Source organism: Mesocricetus auratus, unplaced genomic scaffold (assembly GCF_017639785.1).
Source record: "Mesocricetus auratus isolate SY011 unplaced genomic scaffold, BCM_Maur_2.0 Super-Scaffold_100676, whole genome shotgun sequence".
In the NCBI taxonomy this organism is placed as follows: domain Eukaryota; kingdom Metazoa; phylum Chordata; class Mammalia; order Rodentia; family Cricetidae; genus Mesocricetus; species Mesocricetus auratus.
The window spans coordinates 62,964,366-62,987,003 of NW_024429266.1; the positions used below are offsets into that span (position 1 = coordinate 62,964,366).

Sequence of the window (22,638 nt, forward strand, 5' to 3'; positions counted from 1 at the left end):
TAGTTATGAGACCTTCATTCAGCAAGACATTTTAACTCTTGGATCATCAGTTTCTTCACTCACAAGGTGGGGTTGAAAATAACAGTTTAAATCATTTAGGTAACAAAAAAATCACCATGACAACATAATTCATCTGTTGGGAATGGACCTGAAACAGAAGCTTAACGTTTTTAGGCTGAAATAAGCAACTTTATGAGACTTGTCAGGTAAATGATACCAATGGGATTATTAATACCCTTCTGTAATGGGAGAGGGAAAGCTGGGTATTAGAGGAAGTGTTTAGACTGAGTTGGGAGGCAGATCCCAGAGAAAGCCCCCCTGCTGTACTACTTCCTGGCATAGACACTGCCATGATTTTGGACACATTCCCTGGCATCTGTCATCTTAGCTTCCTGCACCCTAAAAACAAAGATACCAACTTCCAAATAGTATCATGGCCCTTTATGAGGTAAACTCAGGCAAAGGACATCATACTGTGTCTCTTTCCACCCCAGAGCAGGAGGTAGCTTATTTCTTCCTAATAAATGGTACATTAAACCCCAGGGTCTATCAGTGAGATTTCCATTATGTCTGGGGGAAAAAAAGGAGGGGAGTTGTTCATCTTTTTTCTTCCTTCTAATCTGTGTAGTTGAGTGATATCAGAAGGGAAATTCAATCTCCCAAATATAAAAAGCAGAAAGCTTCTGAAAAGTCAGGACTTTTCAAAACTGAAACGTGATTAAAAATGCAAAAAAGCAGTGTAGATAATTTTATGGAGCAGCAGGGGCGATTGGGAAGCACTTATTACAGAACCTGTTAAAGTAATTAGCGATAAAAATGGAAATTTGATCAACAAAGAAGCAAAGGGTCTAATAGAAGTAATGACCCAACTGGGATTAACAGATATCTATAGAACATTTCATCCACATAAAAATGAATATACCTTCTTCTCACCACCACATGGAACCTTCTCAAAAATCGACCACATACTTGGCAACATATCAAACCTCAGCAGCTACAAAAAAATTGGAATAACTCCATGCATCTTATCAGACCACCATGCCTTAAAATTAGAATTCAACAACAACACAAAGTGCAGAAAACCTACAAACTCATGGAAATTGAATAATGCTCAACTGCACCATCCCTGGGTCAAAGAGGAAATAAAAAAAGAAATTAAAGACTTCCTCGAACTCAATGAGAATGAAGACACAACATACCCAAACCTATGGGACACTTTGAAAGCAGTGCTACGGGGAAGTTCATAGCACTAAGTGCTCACATGAAGAAACAGGAAAACAGTTATACCAGAGAATTAACATCACAGCTAAAAGCTCTAGAACACAAAGAAGCAAACTCCCCCAGGAGGAGTAGACGCCAGGAAATAATCAAATTGAGGGCTGAAATCAACAAAGTAGAAACCAGGAAAACAATACAAAGAATCAATGCAACGAAGAGTTGGTTCTTTGAGAAAATCAACAAGATAGACAAACCTTTGTCCAAACTTACCAAACAGCAGAGAGTGAACACGCAAATTAACAAAATCAGAAATGAAAAGGGGGACATAACAACAGACTCTGAGGAAATCCAGAGAATCATTAGGTCATACTTTGAAAACCTGTACTCCACAAAATTCGAAAATTTAAAGGAAATGGATGACTTCCTGGACAGCTATCATTTGCCAAAACTAAATCAAGAACAGATAAGCAATTTAAATAGACCTATAACCCCTATGGAAATAGAAGCTGTCATCAAAAGTCTCCCAACCAAAAAAAGTCCAGGTCCAGATGGCCTCAGTGCAGAATTCTACCAGAAATTCAAAGAACAGCTTATACCAATTCTTCTCAAAGTGTTCCACACAATAGAAGCAGAAGGGTCTTTGCCAAACTCTTTCTATGAGGCTTCAATAACCTTGATCCCCAAGCCACACAAAGATACAACCAAGAAAGAGAACTTCAGACCAATATCCCTCATGAACATTGATGCAAAAATACTCAATAAAATACTGGCAAATCGGATCCAAGAACACATCAAAACAATCATTCACCACGATCAAGTAGGTTTCATCCCAGGGATGCAGGGATGGTTCAACATACGAAAATCCATCAACGTAATCCACCATATAAACAAGCTGAAAAACAAAAATCACATGATCATCTCACTAGATGCTGAAAAAGCCTTTGACAAAATCCAACATCCCTTCATGATAAAGGTCTTGGAGAGATCTGGGATAACAGGGACATACTTAAACATAATAAAAGCCATATACAGTAAACCAACAGCCAACATCAAACTAAATGGACAGAAACTCAACGCAATTCCTCTAAAATCAGGAACAAAACAAGGCTGTCCACTCTCTCCATACCTTTTCAACATGGTACTTGAAGTTCTAGCTATAGCCATACGACAACAAAGGGGGATCAAGGGGATACAAATTGGGAAGGAAGAAGTCAAACTTTCACTGTTTGCAGACGATATGATAGTTTATATCAGTGACCCAAAGAACTCTACCAGGGAACTCTTACAGCTGATTAACACCTTCAGCAAAGTGGCAGGTTACAAGATCAACTCAAGAAAGTCAGTAGCCCTACTATATACAGATGATAAAAGGGCTGAAAGAGAAATCAGAGAAACATCACCCTTTACAATTGCCACAAACAACATAAAATACCTTGGGGTAACGCTAACCAAACAAGTGAAAGACCTGTATCGTAAGAACTTTGAATCTTTAAAGAAAGAAATTAAAGAAGCCCTCAGAAAATGGAAAGATCTCCCATGCTCTTGGATAGGTAGGATCAATGTAGTAAAAATGGCAATCCTGCCAAAAGCAATCTACAGATTCAATGCTATCCCCATTAAAATCCCAGCACAATTCTTCACAGACCTTGAAAGAACAATAATCAATTTTGTATGGAAAAACAAAAGACCCAGGATAGCCAAAACAACCCTGTTCAACAAGGCAACGTCCGGAGGCATCACTATCCCTGACCTCAAGCTCTATTATAGAGCTATAGTCCTGAAAACAGCTTGGTATTGGCACAAAAATAGACAGGCAGACCAATGGAATCGAATTGAAAATCCGGGTATTAACCCACACACGTACGAACATCTGATCTTCGACAAAGAAGCTAAAAATATACAATGGAATAAAGAAAGCATCTTCAACAAATGGTGCTGGCATAATTGGAGACTGGCATGTAGAAAAATGCGGATCGATCCATGTTTATCGCCATGCACAAAACTTAAGTCCAAATGGATCAAAGACCTCAACATAAATCCAGCCACACTGAACCTCTTAGAAGAGAAAGTGGGTGGTACCCTTGAAAGAATTGGTACAGGAGACAGCTTCCTGAACATAACACCAGTAGCACAGACAGTGAGATCAACAATTAATAAATGGGACCTACTGAAACTGAGAAGCTTCTGTAAGGCAAAGGACACAGTCAGCAAGACAAAAAGGCAGCCCACAGAATGGGAAAAAATATTCACTAATCCCACATCTGACAGAGGGTTGATCTCCAAAATTTACAAAGAACTCAAGAAGCAAGTCTCCAAAACAGCAAAGGACCCAATTAAGAAGTGGGCTGCAGAACTAAATAGAGAGTTTTCAATAGAGGAGTCTAAAATGGCTGAGAGGCACTTGAGAAAGTGCTCAACATCCTTAGCCATCCGGGAAATGCAAATCAAAGCAACTCTGAGATACCATCTCACTCCTGTCAGAATGGCTAAAATCAAAAACACCAATGACAATTTATGCTGGAGAGGATGTGGTGAAAGGGGGACACTCCTCCATTGCTGGTGGGAGTGCCAACTGGTTCAGCCACTTTGGAAAGCAGTATGGAGATTCCTCAGAAAAATGGGAATAAACCTACCACAAGACCCAGCAACTGCACTCTTAGGCATATATCCAAAAGATGCCCATTCATATAACAAAGATGTCTGTTCCACTATGTTCATAGCAGCTTTATTTGTAATAGCCAGAACTTGGAAGCAACCTAGATGTCCCTCACCCGAAGAATGGATAGAGAAAATGTGGTACATCTACACAATGGAGTACTATTCAGCAGAAAAAAATAATGGAATCATGAGATTCGCAGGCAAATGGATGACACTAGAAGAAACCATCCTGAGTGAGGTAACCCAGTCACAAAAAGAGAAACATGGCATGTACTCTCTCATATATGGATTTTAGACATAGATCTGGGGAGTGCCAGCCTACAATCCTATGGCCAGAGAGTCTGGGAAACAGAAACTTCATTTACTGGCTGGTTAAGTACTGAGCTGAACTCAAGAAAGCCAGTATCAGAGAGGGAGGACTGATGATCAAAGGGATTAAGACTGGGCTGGTTGAACCCCCAGAAACAGCTGACCAGACAAAGGTTAACTCTTGAATCCCAGGCATCAGCCTGGGAATCCAGCATGGGACTGATCAAGACCCCCTGAATCTGGGTGTCAGTGAGGAGGCCTAGGTAATCTATTGAGCCTTGGACAGCAGATCAGTACCCATCCCAAGTATACACACGGTCTCTGGACTCCCATAGAACAATGTGAGGTGCACTCTCACCCTGAACTCTTGGGGAAGGGTCTAGGCCCTGCCCTATATGAAATGACAGACTATGGACACCCCCATGGAGGGCCTCACCCTCCCTGGGGGAATGAGGGGATAACGGGGGGGGGGGATGGGGGGTGGGCACAGGAGGAGGGGAGGGAAAGGGAGAGGGACCTCGTACTGACTTGTGAAGCAACCTTGTTTCTTATCTAAATTTAAAATGGAAAATAAAAAAAATATTAATATAAAAAAAAAAATGGAAATTTGAGGCATTTCTGTATCTCTGAGATTCCCAGAATAAGTCCAGGCTGCTGCGTCGAGAGTCACTCTTCCCTCCAGTCTGCTTCACAGACAAAAGACAAAAGGGACACTCGGGGAGCCTTAGGCTGAGGGCATGCCTCCCCACCTTCAGGAGTGGTCCCCCACTTGTCCACAGGTCAGACACACCTGCCATGGAAGCCTCAGCCCTCATCCAAGGTTCTTAGATTCTGTTGCTCTGAAATTGTACTGTGTGGAAACATTCCTGGTGGGTTTTCATTTTGTTGAAGGACCCCGAGGAAATGATCTGGAGGCTTGCTAGTAAGAGTGGAGTCCCCTCTGTGTGCAGGTCACTACCTACCATACACTGGATCGGGGATCGTGCTGTTACTCTGCCCACCCCCACTCTCTGTCACTTCCCCCAGACAACTCTTGTTCTACTGTAACTTCCTTCTTTGTGAGATAAGGTCTCCTGTAGCCCAGATTGGGCTGCAGTGCTCTATGTAGCTGAAAAAAAATTACTTTGAATTTCTGATTCACTTGCCTCTACCTCCTGAGTGGTGGCATTAAGGGTATTCACCATCATGCAGTCTATGTAGTGAATGTTAGGGTCCTACACAGGGCTTCATGCATGCCACTAAACACTGTACACACTAGGCCACAGCCCAGCCAAGCCCTTCTGTCATAATCTCTGTTGCCTGTTATGCCTTCAGAATTCTTTAGAATTTTCCCCTCATCTGTTCAGTTTAGACACTTCATTGATCTCATAAGTTTAACTAATGTCCTTCTATATGCCTCCCATAGTTCATAGTCAGGATGCGGCACACAGTAGAGCCTTCATAAATGTTTCTTGATGCAGTAATTAGCATAGAGGTTCCCAAGGGAAAAATCTACTGAGTGTTCTCATCCATCTTCCCGTCAGTCCTCACCTGTGGGTCTACAGGACACCATTCATGGAGCTATGGTAGATATGACCAGAACTGGATGCTTTGATCATTTGCTGTGGAGACCTCAGGGAAACTCTGTGGCTACCAAAGGCTCCACTCTTAGGCAGCCACTAGATAATCATGTTGTCATAGCGGTAGAGAACCTTGAAGACAGTTTTGAATATAGTGGTGGACTGGTGGGTTTCTAAAGTGTTTTATCATTTGGTATCCCAAAGAGGTGGAAAAGAGAAGGGAAAGTCACGCCATCCAGAGTGATACAGAATGCTCTCTGAGGATTGCTATATGAGGTGAGTAGAAATGTCAGGAAAAATAATCATTGCAGCAAAGGGTTATTGTAACAGACCCTAAGAATTAATTAGAAAAGTTAGACTCAAGTGAGATCACACCATGGGGGTATATTTGTCAAACGTCTTCCAGAAGAACATTTGAAAGACACCCTCTCTGCATCTGTCAGCAAGATGGCAAGGTCAGATAGTATGTTTTTATCTTTATCTCCAAAAATGGAAAGTAAGGCATAATTAATTAAACATCAGTCTTTACCAAAAAAGATTTTTCTGTCCTAGGCTCAAATTTTTGTGAATCTAAGAAATGACCACATAATACTCTGTTACATAACATAAAGTTATATAATATTCAGTTTTATAATAAATTCTTAATGTATTAGAACCAAAACGCATGAAATACAAACCCGAGAATACACAGCAATCACTCTTGATGGAATTTAGAAGGACTGGTGAAAATCGTATTTCTGAGAAGGGCAAAAATATAAGTCTAGAATGTGAGCAAGGCAAAAATATGAAGGGTTCTGGTTTGTGTGTGTGTGTTGTTAGTTTCTTTCTTTCTTTGTATGTGTGTGTGGAAGATTGTTTGATAAGTAAAACTTCCATACAGAAATTATACTCCTCAGACTAAGCTATTTGGGATAATTTTATGGAGCTTCCTTCGAGCACTTCTTACACATAACTATGAAAATTGCTCTATTACCCTACAGAAGGAACAAAGTGTCTCTGTCAAGCTCTATCCATCTCACAGCCATATTGGAAACACTTCCCTTAAACATAACACACTGCTATGTTATACCTCATATAGACAATAGGACCCTTCAGGATGTTGGCAGTATGAAAAGGTACTCAGAGAATGTCTGAAGACCTCTCTCCAAGTTTGCCCCCGTTGTGTGGGATTGAAGAGGGAAAAGTACTGCATAGGGACGGCCTGCGTGGCGGCAGCACAGGACTCGGTTAGAGGACTAGAAATGCCTCCTGGAAGCGTGACTGGAGCTCTGAGATGGGATCAGCTCTCTGAAGTGAATGCAAGCCCACTTACTGTAGGTGCAGTCAGCAGTCACAAGAGGCCAGTGAGAACGTGCATCTGGGAAGGAAGGGTACTTGTCACCACATCAGATCCCTAAGACCCAGGAGGTTAGAGGAGTGGGACCGACTCCTGGCCAATTGTCCTCACTTTTACATATGGACTGTGGCACATGTGTGCTCACACACACACACACACACACACACACACATACACGCACACACATACACACACGATTATAATTTTAAAATTAAAAAAGAAAAACGTTTGTAAAAGAGATCAATTCTGGATTCAGGTCACTAGATATGAGGAAGGGAGAACAGCACGCAAGTACAAGTCCAAATGAGAAGCCAACAGTAATACAGAGGCAGGGACAGGTGAGGGACAGACACCTAGACCAAGGTGGCAGGGGTCAGGTGCTGAGCCATGATAATAGTGGTGAGTGGAGAGATCCAAAGAAGTCCCTTCAGTCCTCTAAATCTCCTACCTACCAATGTGCTTCCATTATTAGTTACTTGCCTCATTGCTGTGATAAAATACCTAGCCAAAGCAATTCAAGGAAGGAATGGTCTAGTTTGTTTCCCAGCGGGTACAGGCCATCATGGTTGAGAGGGCAAAGTGATGGGAGTTGAAGGCAGCTAGGCACATTGTACCCATCAGGGAGCACAGAGGAGTAAAGGCTGTGCTCAGCATGTATTCTCTCTGTCTGCGTCTCTGTCTGTCTGTCTGTCTCTGTGTGTCTGTCTCTCTATCTGTCTATGTCTCTTTCTATCTGTCTGTCTCTGTCTCTGTCTCTCTGTCTCTGTCTGTCTCTGTCTGTCTCTCTGTCTCTGTCTCTGTCTCTGTCTCTGTCTGTCTGTCTGTCTGTCTGTCTCTCTCTCTCTCTCTCTCTCTCTCTCTCTCTCTCTCTCTCTCTCTCTCTCTCTCGCTGTAGTCCAGGACCTCAGCCCATGGGATAGTGCTATCCACAGTTATGGTGGGTCTTCTCAGTTGAAACGCCCTCATGGATACACCCATAATTGTGTATACATGGCAATTCCCAAAAGCACATTGAGAGTAGTAGTCAGACAAAGGTGGTGCATAGACTTAGCACTAAGACAGGAGTTCATGTGACAGGAGAAAACTGTAATTAAGACAGGAAATCGCACAACTGTGGGAAGAGAAACTCTCTCTTCCAGCTGGGAGATTTTCTCCAGGAAAAAAGGAAGAGAGCAATGCCAGAAACATAAAACAGGACAAGGGTTGAATGTTGTATAATTAGTCTGCACCAAGTTAACTGAATCAGGGTGTTAGATGATAATAGGTTAAAAATATTATTCATGGGACTAAAGAATGGTTCAGCAGCTAAGAGCACTGACGGCTTTTGCAAAGGACCTGGATTTAGTCCCCAGCACACACATGTGGCATCTCAGTTGCCTGTAACATCAGGTCCAGGGAGATTAAGTCCCTTAGTCTCCAAGAACTCTTGTGAACATACACAGACAGTTTAAATAATAAAAATAAATCTTTAATAACAGTCATCTTCACCCTCTGTTGCTAAACCTAAGTATCTTGGCTGGTGGAGCCCAGTATTCTGATTCACACCATGCTTGCTTTCATGTACAGGTGTTTGTCTTTGTGTGTGGTGCATGAGTTTGTGTGGATGCACTTGTCCACACATGCACCTGTGATAATCAGAAGTTGACATCTGGGTCATCTGGACATCTTCCTTTATTGCTCTCTTCCTTTTTTTGTTTTTAATTTTTTTAATGTTCCAATCCCAGCTCGCCCTCCCTCCTCTCCTCCCACTCCTCCCACTTCCCCCACCACCTCCCATCTGTGCCTCAAGAGAGGGTAAGGCCTCCCCTAGGAAGTCTACTAAGTCTATCCCACCATCTCATTGAGGCAGGACCAAGGCACCTCTCCACCCCCACACCCCTGTGACTAGGCTGAGCAAGGTCCACTAAGTCAGTTTGTATATTAGAATTAGATCTTGGACCCACTGGTAGTGGCCTCATATATGGTCCCAGTCGCACCTTTGTCACCTACATTAAGGGAGTCTAGTTCAGTCTTATGCAGGTTCCCCATTTGTCAGACGAGAGTCAGTGATCTCTCACTTGGGTTAGCTGATTCTGTGGGTTTCCCCATTATGGTCTTGACTTCTTTGTTCATATTACCACTCCTCCCTCACTTTGACTGTACTCTAGGAACTCAACCCAATGGTTGGTTGTAGATTTCTGCATCTGCTTCTGTCTGTTTCTGCAAGAGGGATCTAGCTTCTCTGGGATTGTGGATTATAGATTGGGGTTATCTTTTGCATGTGTATATTCACCTTGTTTTTCACACTGGTTCTCTCACTGATCTTGGCACTCACCATTTCAGCTAGACTAACTGGCCAGCAAGTCCCAGGGATCCTCCTCTCCATGGCCACTAGTCAGCTTTGGGGTTACAGACATGCACTCTGTGCCTGCCTTTCTGCATGTTTATGTGGATCAAGACTTGGGTTACCATGCCTGTGTCTGCTGAGCTATCTCTGCAAACCCATATGCTCCCCTTTTAGTAGAGTAGGGAAATTGTGCACATGATTATAGGGTTAGATTAATTACCTTAAGGAATATGAAGGAGGAAATAGGAGTCATGGCTGCATTATCCCTTTGTTTCATTGTTTTTGTTATTACTCTAAAGCTAAGCTGTTAGCTTCTGAAGTCCTGGCAGGGAAAATGTCATACCCTCCTTTCCAAACTTGAGGAAGTACAACAGTAAAATAAAAGCTGTTCATCGTTTTCTTTCCTTGGCTCGCCTAGCACAGTGCCCAGTGTTCCCCAGACTTCTCAGATGAAGAGCTCAGCTTTGACCTCACCTTGCACCACTAAATAAAGTCGTGGTGTCTTCCTGGCCTTAGTAATCACTACCTTGAAGTTAAGACATCATCATGTACTGAGCCCAAACCTAGAGGCAGAATTCTGTTAAATGCAATAAGCCTTCAGTGTGTATCTGAGAAACTGCACATGGTAAATAATGGGAGAAGTGTAATGGAAAACTCTGGCCCTCCAGCCTGGCTCTGCTGGCTCTGATCTCCACTCTCCACAGCCATCATTAACTACACAACTGCAGAATCAGTCCCTACCATTCTCAAGGGAACACTCACCTTGATCCCACCAGATAAAGGACAGCCCGTCCTTGGCACAGTCTGTTGAAGAGAACATTGCTAAGCTTTGTCTTTCAGATGCAGACCTGTGTAGAGCATAGGACTGGCTGCCTGAGAACCACTACACCACACACCACCCAAGAAAATACCTATCTGATGTGCAACGTGGATACCAGCTGCTTTTACCTTGCTGGGTCCTTGAGTCTGCCCTTGATATTTTATGCTGGTATGAGGGGTGTGTCTTGGCTATAGATTGTGAGATAGCTTAGCACTTCAAGAACTTCCCTACCCCCACTCTTGCACACACTGACTTGTTGTTGATCTCACTGAAACAATTCTCATGTTGCTCTGCTGATAGAGTTACATGTAAGCATATAAATGTGTATATACACATATATACGTATACATACCTATATATTGTCCTAGTCAGCATTAACCACCAACTTGGAATAGCCTACAATCACTTGATGAAAAATAGTCTCCACTGAGTAATTGTCTTTATCAAATTGGTCTGTGAACATTTCTATAAGAGATTGTCTTGATTGATGAAGAAGAGCCTCAGGACACTATGAGTGGTACCATTTCCTGAACAGGTGGTCCTGTGCTGTGTAAGAAAGATAGCTAAGCATAAGCCTAAAAGTGATCCAGTCAGCAAGGCAGACCGTGGCCTGAAAGTACAAGCCAAATAAATCCTTCCCCCTCCTACATTGTTTTGGTAAGAGTGTTTTTATCATAGCAACAGATAGGAAAATAAAGCATATACATATGTACATTTTTACTGAATATCTACCCTACATACTGCCAAGTGTTTATTATAAATGAGGGCAATGGCATCCAGGTAAATGTTATCTGTGATAACAAATAAAGCCCAAAATAGTCATGGCTCAAGCCTACTAGGCATTGTCCCTCCTCACATAAAGTCTAATGGAAGCATTTTTGGTACCAGAGTGGCTCTCTTCTAGCTATTGACCAAGAATTACAATTTGCCTCACTTGGTAAGCTCCATTTCCAACAACTGGTTGTTGTTTATGGATTGGCTGCATTAAGCCAGCTGTAGGGGGGAAAACACATAGAAAATCATTTAGAAAGTGTTCCTGAACCAGAGAAACAAGGAAAACATCATTTGCTCATATTCCATGAGTTAAAACTACACATCACTTTGCAAACTCTACTTGCAAAGAATAATGGGAATTGAAGTCCTCCTGTATGCCCAGAAAGAAGAGTGTTAAGATTCTATGATATCTAACCAATCCCTTTCTCAGAAACAAAGCTGAAATGTAGGGATAGATCTTTGTTCTCATAGAACTTATCTTCTAGGGGATAATAGAACCTATGCTAGAAAGTGTTACAGGAATTGTTCAGATCCAGTAATGTGTACAACAGATAACATGCCAATGTAAGAAGACAGAATGATCCATCTGAATGGGAATTCATCTGTGTCTAGGATGGATAACCTTTTAGATGGGGTTGTTTTTAGTGTAGTCTTGAATAATGAGTAGCAAGAGCAGGAAAAGAGCACCATGAAATGGTGGGTGAAATAATCAACCCAGAAGAGAGAGAGTATGCTTCTGACATAGTGGGGCCAACCTGGCAAGAAGGGAGAGTAGGGAGAGTGGGACTGTCCTGATCAAAGAAGATTTGAGCCTAAGAGCAGGTCACAGATGCAAAAAAAAGATTTCTGGTTCACAGTTCCAGGATATAGTCCAGTATGGTGAGATGGTGGGGAAGTTAATGTAGCAGGAGTGTGGAGTGTCTGCATCTGGTTCTCTCTCTCTCTCTCTCTCTCTCTCTCTCTCTCTCTCTCTCTCTCTCTCTCTCTCTCTCTCTGTGTGTGTGTGTGTGTGTGTGTGTGTGTGTGTGTGTGGTTTAAGCCTTTGCTCCCCTTTATGTCTTAAAAGTGTATTTAGGAACTTTCTGGATTTGGGGGATAAAGATTTGAAATTTAAAGTGGTTAACATAAGAGATTTCATCCAGATGGACACTAACAGTGAACATGAACTATAGCTAAGTTATGATGGAGAATTCACATCTAATTAGGTAGACTCTAATTAGGTGTGGCATTCTGGGTTACTCTCTTCAAGACAATGGTCTTAGTTAAATTTTCACAAGGGTTCTGGAGGTGGCTCAATGTATAAAGCACTTGCCTTGCATGTATGAAGATCTGAGTTTGAATCTTCAGAACCCATGTAAAGCTGGACATATACATAATCTCAGTCCTCCTACAGAGAGATGAGAGGCAGACAGCAGAATGCCTGGAAGATCTGGTGTGTGTTGTGGAGAACAAGAAGCACTGTCCCCAACAAAGTGGAAGGAGAAAGATAGTATATGTGGCTGTCCTCATTTCATCATACATAATTGCTTCTGCACATGTAACACACACGTCACACACACACACACACATACACACTCATGCTTCAACTGCTTTGACAATCCCACCTTAATGAACTATACTCAAGAACTGTGTACAAAACAAAACTTTCCCCTTTAAGTTGTTTTTGCCAAAGTATTCTGTTGAAGCAACAGAAAGACAAAATAAGACAGGTTCCTATTTCAAAGGAATAAATTAACCAATTGGATAAAAAACAATGGCATAATGCATCATTGAAGATGGTAGGCTTTGACATACATACTCATGCAGTATGTGAAAGGGTGACATCATATATCTGAGAAGAAAGAGTGAAGCACAGTCATGAGCTGAATTAGAAGTCAGATATCCAATCTACAGAGGACTCTTCCCTCAAATCACATGATCTACCACTCAAAAAAAATCACCATTTCTTTTGTTTAATGTCATTTCCCATAACTGCTTCTACTGTTTGCATATTGATAAATGTATCCTTAGGTCTTAAAAAATATAATTCGTTTGGCACTCTCTCAATCTCTTAAACCTATATATGGATGTAGAAAATCTAAGTACATCTTTTTTCTTTCTGGGCTGTAATGAGCATTAATTGGGTACTCACTGAATATAATACACCATGACAGTTCTGATTAGTTAACAATACAGAAAATTCTAACATTACCCCCAGGAATCTTAAATACCAGAGAGAAACTGAGAGAGATATAAAAATCATGCAGAAGCAGTATCATTGTGCAGGTTACCTATTGGAGTCTCAGTTTTCTTGAAAACTTTGAATTTTCTTAGCAACTTAGCACCTCTGTAGATGCATGGAGTGGAAAAGCGCACAGGTGTGAAACAAATAAGTCAATAGGAATTTGAAATTGTTGATAAGGACAACTGGTCTACCTAGAACATGGCGGGGGAGGGGGTGGGGGAATACCATTACCACTGTATTAGGATGAGGTGTAACCCTGCTACAATATAGGTATCCTTCAAAGATTTGAGTGACTAACTAACCAAGTATATAGAATTCTCATGAAACTTTACTCTGATAATAGAAACAGATAGATTACAGTCATTTTAGTAGAACTTATGTTTCCTATGACAACATGGCCAATTTGCTGGGACAAAGTGACCTGCAAGGCCAATCCTGCAGTCTCAAATGGTCCTAGATTTCTCTAGTGGCACAGAATTTAGGACATTTTTCTATCTCCTGTCTGTCTGTTTCTATCTGTCTGTCTATCCATCTATCTGTCCATCCATCTATCCATCCATCCATCCATCTATCTATCTCTACCAATCTATCTATAGTTTCTCTATCTCTTTTTCCATCCTCTCCCATGTCTAGGAGGTGTTGTGATTTATGTGTTGGGAGAAAACATGCATTTCACAGCTTGCATATGGAGGTTAGAGGATGACCTCAGCTGGTCTTTACCTTCCCACTTGTTTGAGACACAGTCTCTTACTGTTCACCACTGAGTATGCCAAGTTAGATTCTCCTCTCCCCATCTCCCATCTCACCATAGGGATATAGAATTATAAATTCTTATGCTACCCTGTTCAGATCTGAGTGTGTTCTGAGGATTCAGTCTCAGGACTTCACATTTATGCTGCAAGCATTTCATGAACTAGCTCCCCAGCCCTTGGATCAGCCTCTCTATACAACAAGTCCACTCTAATAAAAAGAATCCTTTTGCCCCATTATTTACTCACTTGATTAGAATTTTTTGATGTCTAAAATCATAAAAGTTGTAAGAAAGACAAATCAGGATACAGATATCATTTTTTAAATGCCACCAGCCTAGCAGAAACATGACACATAAATCATAGGTTTTATTGTATTTGCAATTAAACAAATCAAATTTAGTGTCCACTGGAAAGCCTTAGCAATTAGTATAAAGATTAATATAGTGAAACATCTCCACTGTAGCAGGTCTCTGAACAAAACTGATATAAATAATTCACTATATAATTGAATAGCACGTAAGTATTAATGCACGGAATCTTCTGCATCCCCAGGTCCCTGATGCAATTATTTTCTATTCACATTAATTGTTCCAAGCAGATGACGCTAATGACTTTCAGTTATAAAATGTGTCCAAAGAAAGATTTCCTAAGATCAGTGCTGTTTAGATATAAGGTCACTTTTATAATTATTCTCTTAGATTTTCAACCATGCCTGAATATAATAAAATTAAACTTGTGATTATTTTTACTTTTTTTAGTTGACTATCAAAGGTTAATTTTCACACTAGCCAGCCAGCATTTTAGGATAATATGGTTTTCCTATTACTTACCTATATTCCAACTACTATTTCTGTTGTATATGTATGAGTGTGAGTGGAAGTGAGAAGTCAGACTTGAGGGAAACCTAACAGAAGAGGGCTTTTTTTTTTGAGACAGAATCTCCTACTGTCCTGGAAATAATCAAGTAGGCTAGGCTGGTTTGCCAGTGAGGCCCAGTGTTCTTCCTGACTCTTGTCTTTCCAGTTCTGTGATTATAAGCACACAATAACATAACTGTCTTTTAAAAAGTTTATTTTATTGTTTGAGATTATAACATAATTATGTCATCTTCCCCTTCCCTTTTCTTCCTACAGATCTTTCCTTTCATATACCCCTCCTTACTTCCTTTAAAATATTGGATAAATTTTTCATTTATGTATATATAAATCACAGCAACCTGCTCAGTCTGTAAAAGGTTACTTTGTGTATTATTTTTAGAGCTGACCATTAGTATTGGGTAATCAGTTTGTGTGCTCTTCCCTGGGCAGACTATTTCACATGAGTTTTGGAGATCAGACTCAGGTTTTCAAGTTAGCACTGCAGTAATTTACTAACTGAGCATCTTTCCAACCCATGGCGTCTTTGTATTTTTCTTCTAAGTATTTTGCCAAGCAGACTATCAGACTGTAAAATTGTGATTGTTGTCTGTAAAAATGTGGCTTACAAATACAAACACACACAGAGAACTCAGACCAGTGAGAATAGACTTGCATGGATTCCGACATGTTTTCTCCTAATGGGAAATACCAAACTCTTTAGAAATCTTTCTGTCCAAAGACAGATTTTAAACAAAGAATTAAAGTAATGCTACCCAATGTATCTGCTTGGTTTCACCTTAGAACCTTCACTCCTGTATCATAGACCTCTCATTCGGAGATTTACTTGAAGAGGCAAGACAGAGCCAAAGTTTGATACTACCATGGGCAGACATTGAGCTGCATGTGAGCTTCCCAGTTGTATTTATGGAATGCTGTTTAGGTCATTTTCTTCCTTCCAGCAACACTAATGTCACAAGCAAACCACAAGATATACCTCTGAAGCATCCCCAGGCAGATAGCAACACCTTCCTTTCTTGTGTTCTCTGAAATTCAATAACATGTTCCCTAGCTGGTAGAGTAAGCAGAAAGTGTCACTCTCTGCAGAAGTGTCGTAAATCTTGGCTTTGTCCCCAAGATAGCTTTTTGGGTATTGATTACATATCAAAGTCTCTGAATAATGGTCAAGGGGCTTTTCATTAAAGCCTATGTCTCAAATTATCTCTCCCACTCTTATGATATATTATGTATGAACTTTTAAAAATTAATGGGCTCTGCAATTTCCCCCTGTAGTTAGGGTTAGCTTTGTGCTTGTTTGGTAAAAATTTTAACCAGCATGGCTTTTAACTCTCATTGGTCTAGAAAGAATTGCGTAAACACACACACACATGCACACACACACACACACACACACACAAACACACACACCATCCACATACATGCATACTGAGAAATATTCAGTTTAAAAATGGCATGAACAGGTTAGTTGGACTTTTATTTTTACTGTATAGTTTTTTAGTTGCAGACAATATATTCTGTTGCCAATATAAATATCCTCAAGTAAAATTGGAATGACATTTAAGTAAAATACTGTCACTTTATACATCTGAAAAGACCTCACAGCACCTGATCTATACTGTGACCTTAAGATTATGAATCTTGTGAATGTGTAGTTTTTATTTAAGAACCTCTTTGCCTCAGTCTCTGTGTTTCTATATATCATTAAACTGAAACTGTAGCTTTTATATTGTACTTATCATAATAAGAAAATCAGAGAACACAAACCATTCAAGTTGGTTAATCCAGAACAAAACAAGAAAGACACATTTGTAGCAGAGCAACTGCATTTTTCCAGTTAAATGTATGTACATAAGACAGTGCTGGAAATTAAACCAAAATGTCTTTTCAACAAAGATGAGATTTGATAATTGTGTGTTTCCATTGGCAACTGTGCTCAGTGGAATGTGTGCTGTTCTGTGGGTCCCTGGGTGGTTGGCTCCCTATGTGGCCCTTATTGGACACTATAACATTATGACTAAGATTTCATCTTGGAGTCCTATTTGCTTGTCTGGTTACTGCAACAAAATACCTGACAAAAGCGACTTAAGGGCAAGATGGTTCATCTGGGCTCACATTTCCAGAGGATGTAATCCATTATGGTAGAAGGCATCTCTGTGCGAGCAGTAGATGGGTGTGTGGCGTCCACAGTCAGGAGCAGAGAATGGAGAGGAAGTGGGACTGATACAAGAAACGTGTGCACAGCTGGGGATATATCTCAGCCACAGCCACAGGAAGGGAAACAAAGAAAGCTGTCTATCTGTCTGTGTTTCCAGAAGCTCTCTCAGTTGTCCTCGGGGATACTGTGCAACCAGTTTGGATTATTGTCTAATGTAGCTATCTCAGAACTTATGTACAAAAGTCAGGTACTGGTGGGATCCCAAGAGATGTAAAATAAAGCTATTGGGGAGGTTGTAAACTTATGGTTTAGTTAAATATCCTCAGTGTGTTTGTGTGTTTGTGTGTATGTGTGTGTGTGTGCGTGCACGGACGTGTGCATGTACATGTGAGCATGCATGATTTCAAAATTGCAACAACTAGAACTTATTATGTCCACCATATACTGAAGACTGTTTAGCCTTCACAATTACCTGTTATATAGCAGGTGTTTCAGTGACCTCCACTGACCAAAAAGGACACCGGGACACAGAGGGGTTAAGTAAGTTCAAAGATCTAAGCTATGGAAGCAGCCTCATTCAAACCTCAGAAATGGCCTCGGATGTCAAGTACTCGACCACAGAACAGCTATTAACCAGAGTAGATAAAGGCTGGCCCATAGCAACAAACAGCAGAGGAAAGCCGTCTTTACAGTCATAGAAGCAGAATTCTATTCTACATGCCTTTTATATTAAGCCATCATTGTCAATAGTGGGGCAAGGATGGAGTTTCCAAAATGGAGGATTAGCTCTACCTACTCTGTGGAAAATTCCTTTCTAACCAGCTTACACATATGTTCTACTCCCTCTCAAACCTACCAGTGTTAGAGATGAAGATGGGTCCATAGAAATAAAGCTGAGACAGAATTACCCTTCATGAGGACTTTATTAAGAAATGTGTAGGTTTGCAGCTATAGCTACAAAATTGGAGAAGGGTAGAGCAGTCAGTCACAGTGTACATCATGCTAGGATCCTGAAGAGAGAGAGCCTTCACTCCCTTCAGTTTCCATAATATTAATAGAGTTATGGCATCATAGTGATGACAGTATGATGGGGATTTGAAGGGAGAGATCCTTCAATTCTGTAAGATGAAAGGAATTTCCAGTTCTTATAGACTTTATTGCACACATCAGAAGTCTTATCATGGAACTACTAGATCAGAACCTGCAGCTGAACAAGATCCCCTATATGGTTTGTGTGCACATGAAAATCATGTATTAATACACCTCTTTGCTTGTTCTCACCCATTACTATTAGCTTCACATGATGTGGGCTGACTTTCCCCACCACCCTGAAGTGTCTTATACAATATCTCTCTCACCACTCAAGGTCAACTCCAAGGGAACTGTCAGTTTTTCCTCAAGTCTACCCATCTTTGACATTCTAGCTTCCTGTCAATTAATTCATCATTTAAAGGACATATGAACTTGGATAATGCCTGAGCAAGAGGACTTCTGCTTTTCCAGGCTTAGGCATTGAGTTGAGCTGTACAAAACAGGTGTGGCTTTGCTCCTAGACAGAGTAGGTAGGGATGGGTGGGCAAGACAGGAAATCCCAACTGAACTGTGGTACCCTGGGAGAAAGAAGAACAGTGTCATCAGAACCCATGCAGAATATAGAAAGACATTGGAGTTGTTTACCTCTGAGGCACCTAGCAATGTGTAGACTAGATTGCTTCCTGGAGTGCAAGTGAACCTATCAGAGCAAAGCCAGTCCTAATTAACAACTGCCACCAGATAATCCCATAACACAATATGAAAGACTAGAATAGAGACATGGAAAAGCTATGAAGTAATAGTGGAAGCTATTGTGATGTTTCTGGAACTTTATGTAGGATGAATTTTGCATGTCTATGTTAGCAGAGGCATTGATAAAAGATTATCTTGCAGAATGCAGCCAGTGAGGGCTACAGAGGCAGTTCAGTTGGTAAAGGAATTGCCTAGCATGCACAAAGCCCTGGGTTCCATCTCAAGTACCATACACACTGTGCATGCTGGTGCATAACTTTTAGCCCAACACTCACAAACTAGAGGTCGGAGGATCAGAAGTTCAGAGTCATCTTTGACATTGTGATTTGAATGTGAAGTGCCACCCCCCAAAAAAGATGGCTTGCATGCATGAACAATTGGTCCCCAACCCATGTCACTGTCTTGTGAGGTAGAGTCTCCCTGAAGGAAGTTAGTCACTAGGGAGTTTGCCTTTAGGTTTCATAGCCTATACACCACTCCCATCAATTCTCTGCTTCTTGAGTATGGAAACAACAGGACCGGTCAGCCTTTTCTTTCCTCCACCATGTCTTCCCTGCCACGATGGACTGTCTTTCTGGAACTATCAGGCAAAATAAACCCTTTACCATCCAAGTCACTTTTGTCAGAGCATTTTGTCACAACAGGAAAAGTAATTGAGAAAGTTGGTCATGTGATGAGCACAAGGCCAGCCTGGGCTGTATAAAGCCTCCTCTGAAGAGAAAAAGAAAGAAAAGAAAACAAATAGAGCTGTTGGCTGGCTATAGATACCTGTTAAGAAACAAGTATAGACTTACTTTATGTTGTGTCTAGTAATAAATAAAGGCATCATTGGTAGATGGTGCTGAAAACTGGATCTTGAGATGTTTCTCCTGTCATGATACTTAGTCCCAAATTTCAGTGAGGAGAAATAAGATATTAAAAATTCTTGGCATTTAGAGATCACTTAAGGAGACCATTATGCAGCAAAAATAAAGTATCTTTACCAAGGCAGATGAAATGATTGATTGTTATAGTTATTGATTAGCGAAGAAATTAAATGTGCCCTCTGTACTCTATGAGAGTTTAAGGTTTACCACACATACTCTCCCATCATTGCTGCCTGCTGGGCCCTGGCTGGGGTATTTCTCACCATCATTTAGAATTGCATTTGCAGAACAGTGATAAGTACTCAGGTACTAATGGCACCCATAAAGTGTCAATAAATTGCATAAGTAAGAGGCTTCACACCTCTGCCAGTGACACAAAGACAGATGGCTTCCTACTGGAGAGTTTCAGAGACAAGGCTTTCTAAAGATAGGCTGGAATTAGACGGTAATAGAGAGCTCCTATTCTCGGTAAGGATGCTAAATTAATTTAGCCAGTCCAGTCTGTAGAGCTCTGCCTGTTGCACCTGCAAGGTGGCTGTCGCTATGCACGTGAGTGTTTACCACTCTGTTGCCTGTGCTTCATGTAGGCTCCGAAGAATTCTAACCACCCGGGCCTTCTCATGAGGTTTCTATCTGTGAGCTATGGGGGTTGTTATCACTCACACAGCCGAGCAGACAGGAAAAGTCCTGTGATGTTTTACAGTGGAGATTTGTGACACCAGAGCTTTGTGCCTGCAGCATATGGTGCCTTACAAGGCTGCGCAGGTAGACTGGAGTATATATGCTAACTGACTTTGAATAACTTCCAAACAGAGGGGAACCTAGGAGTGGTATGGTAGAGCTGCACACTCTACAAATGAGTCCATTGAGAGAAATAAGCACAAGACAGCAAAAGCGTGTTGCAGTGTGTGACCTCATCTGGACAGTTAAGTAAAACCGAATGCTGATGCTCTTGAACCCCATCGTCAAGAATGTGTCTTCTTCCTTCTGGGACATTCAGGGTGTGTTATTGTATCATTTTGCTCTGCAATACTGGAGATTGAACCTTGGACCTCATATATACTCATAAAACACCCTTCCACCAGATATACTCCCTGACCCCAGTCTTGATTTGGTATTGATTTGATCTCTTACAGTATGGTTGGATAAAACAAGAACCTAATGTTGTGATAATGATGGTAGTATGAAATAAGCTGAGCATCTTCTGTGAAACACATACTAACTGTGTGCTTCATGTCTAGAACTTCGTATCACACTGTGGCAGCCATAGACCCTCATCCCACCTTTGGGATAATCATTTACCCTTGTCCGTACATACTGTTGCAGTGCATTTTAAAAGGGGAAATGTGGCTAGCAAAGCTAAACAGTCTCCCTGGAGTCACTAGGAGAAGCATAGCTGAGGGCTGGAGGCGGGGCTTAGCTTAGTGGGTAAAGCACTTGCCTTGCAAACCTGAAGACCTGAGTTTGGTTCCTAAAACTCACATTAAACACAGGAACAAATAACAGTTAAAAACAAGGCATCTTGGTGCATTCTTGTGACCTCAGTGGCGGGGAAACAGAAACAGGTCCCTGGGGCTCATTTACCAGACAGCCTAGTCCACTCGGTGACTTCTAGACCACTGAGAGATTCTTTAAAACAACCTCTCAAGGAATAACACCCTGAGATTGTCCTTTGGTCTCTACATACTTGCGCATATACATGCTTATGTAACTCTCCCCGTGTAGGTCCTCCAAACATGCCTGCACATGTATGTGCACGTGCGCGCGCGCACACACACACACACACACACACACACACACACACACGGCAGAGCCAAGATGAGAGCCTAAGGCTGAGCCTAAGCATGGCTCCCAAGGCTGAGTTTCTAGCCACTTACTCTAAGTTCATTGGGTGCTTCCTTCATCTGAAGCCAAGATTTTGCTGAGCCCTGTCCTGCTTTTACAGGAGCATCTCCAGAATGCAAACTCAGGAACCCCTGCCCTGAAACACTCTGGCTCAGGGGGAGTCATCCCTGATCACCTCTGTCCTCGAAACAGCTGCAGCAGCAGTGAGCTATCGCTGTCAAGCGCCTGCAGTGAGTACTCCAGCAGCTCCTCCTACACGTGGCAAGACCAGAAGCTCACTGGGAAAAGGGTAAGGCTCCTGCCAGGCAAGTCAGCCTCAGAGAGAACAGAGAGAGACTCCTGTGCTAGCCAGAATTTGGTCACAGAGGCAGAGGGGGTGCCGGTAAGGAAATGGCCATTTGCTGAATGGTTGCCCATGGGCCATTAGACTGCCACTAATCAGTGCTGTGGGCTCATAAAACACCACACAGGATGGGGCTGTACATCAGAGAGCTGCAGAGCAGACAGATAAAGTAAGGGACAAGACATTGGGAGCAAGGCTTTGGTGAAAGGGGGGCCCTGCTCCTACTTACCTGCCAGGAATGGTAATTGTTTATTTCATTACTCTGTTTTATTTGTGTGCGTATGTATACCCATGTTTACATATGTGTGTATATGCACATATATGTAAACACACATAGATATGTGTATTGGTGCCTGTGGAATCTCAAAGTCAGCCTTTGCTGTCCTTCCTTGGGGCTTGTCCATGTTGTTGTTTGAGACACAGTCTATTTCTGGTATGGGACTTGTACTTACCAATGTGGCTACTCTGGCTGGCCGGTGAGCCCCAGGGTTCCACTTGCCCCTGCCTGTTCAGCACTGAAATTGTACCCCAGCTTTTTTGTGCTGCTTCTGGGGCTTTGATCTCAGGGTTTTGTTTTCATCCATAAATGCCAAGCACTTTCCTGACCAAACCGTCTCCTTAGCCCTTTTCCAGGATGTGAGACAGTCATTGCTGCAAGAGCGCCTCCCATCTGCAGGGAGCTCACAGGGCTGCAGAAGCCTCTGAACAAGCCAAGTGTTTCAATATAGCTGTTTGAGCAACTCCCCAAAGTTAGAGGAAAGCAAAGTACACCAGGATGGAAACCGCAAATCTG

General features: G+C 41.7%; 1 protein-coding gene across 4 annotated transcripts in view; it reads left to right on the forward strand.

Moving 5' to 3' along the window:
• The window catches only part of Nckap5 (NCK associated protein 5), an 831,052-nt gene that overhangs the window by 675,947 nt on the left and 132,467 nt on the right, over positions 1-22,638 (forward strand). For all 4 annotated transcript variants that reach the window (XM_040738960.1, XM_040738961.1, XM_040738962.1 and 1 more), the window contains one exon: positions 21,603-21,791. In XM_040738960.1, the coding sequence (XP_040594894.1) occupies positions 21,603-21,791 (189 nt within the window). The remainder of the gene's footprint in view (positions 1-21,602; positions 21,792-22,638) is intronic.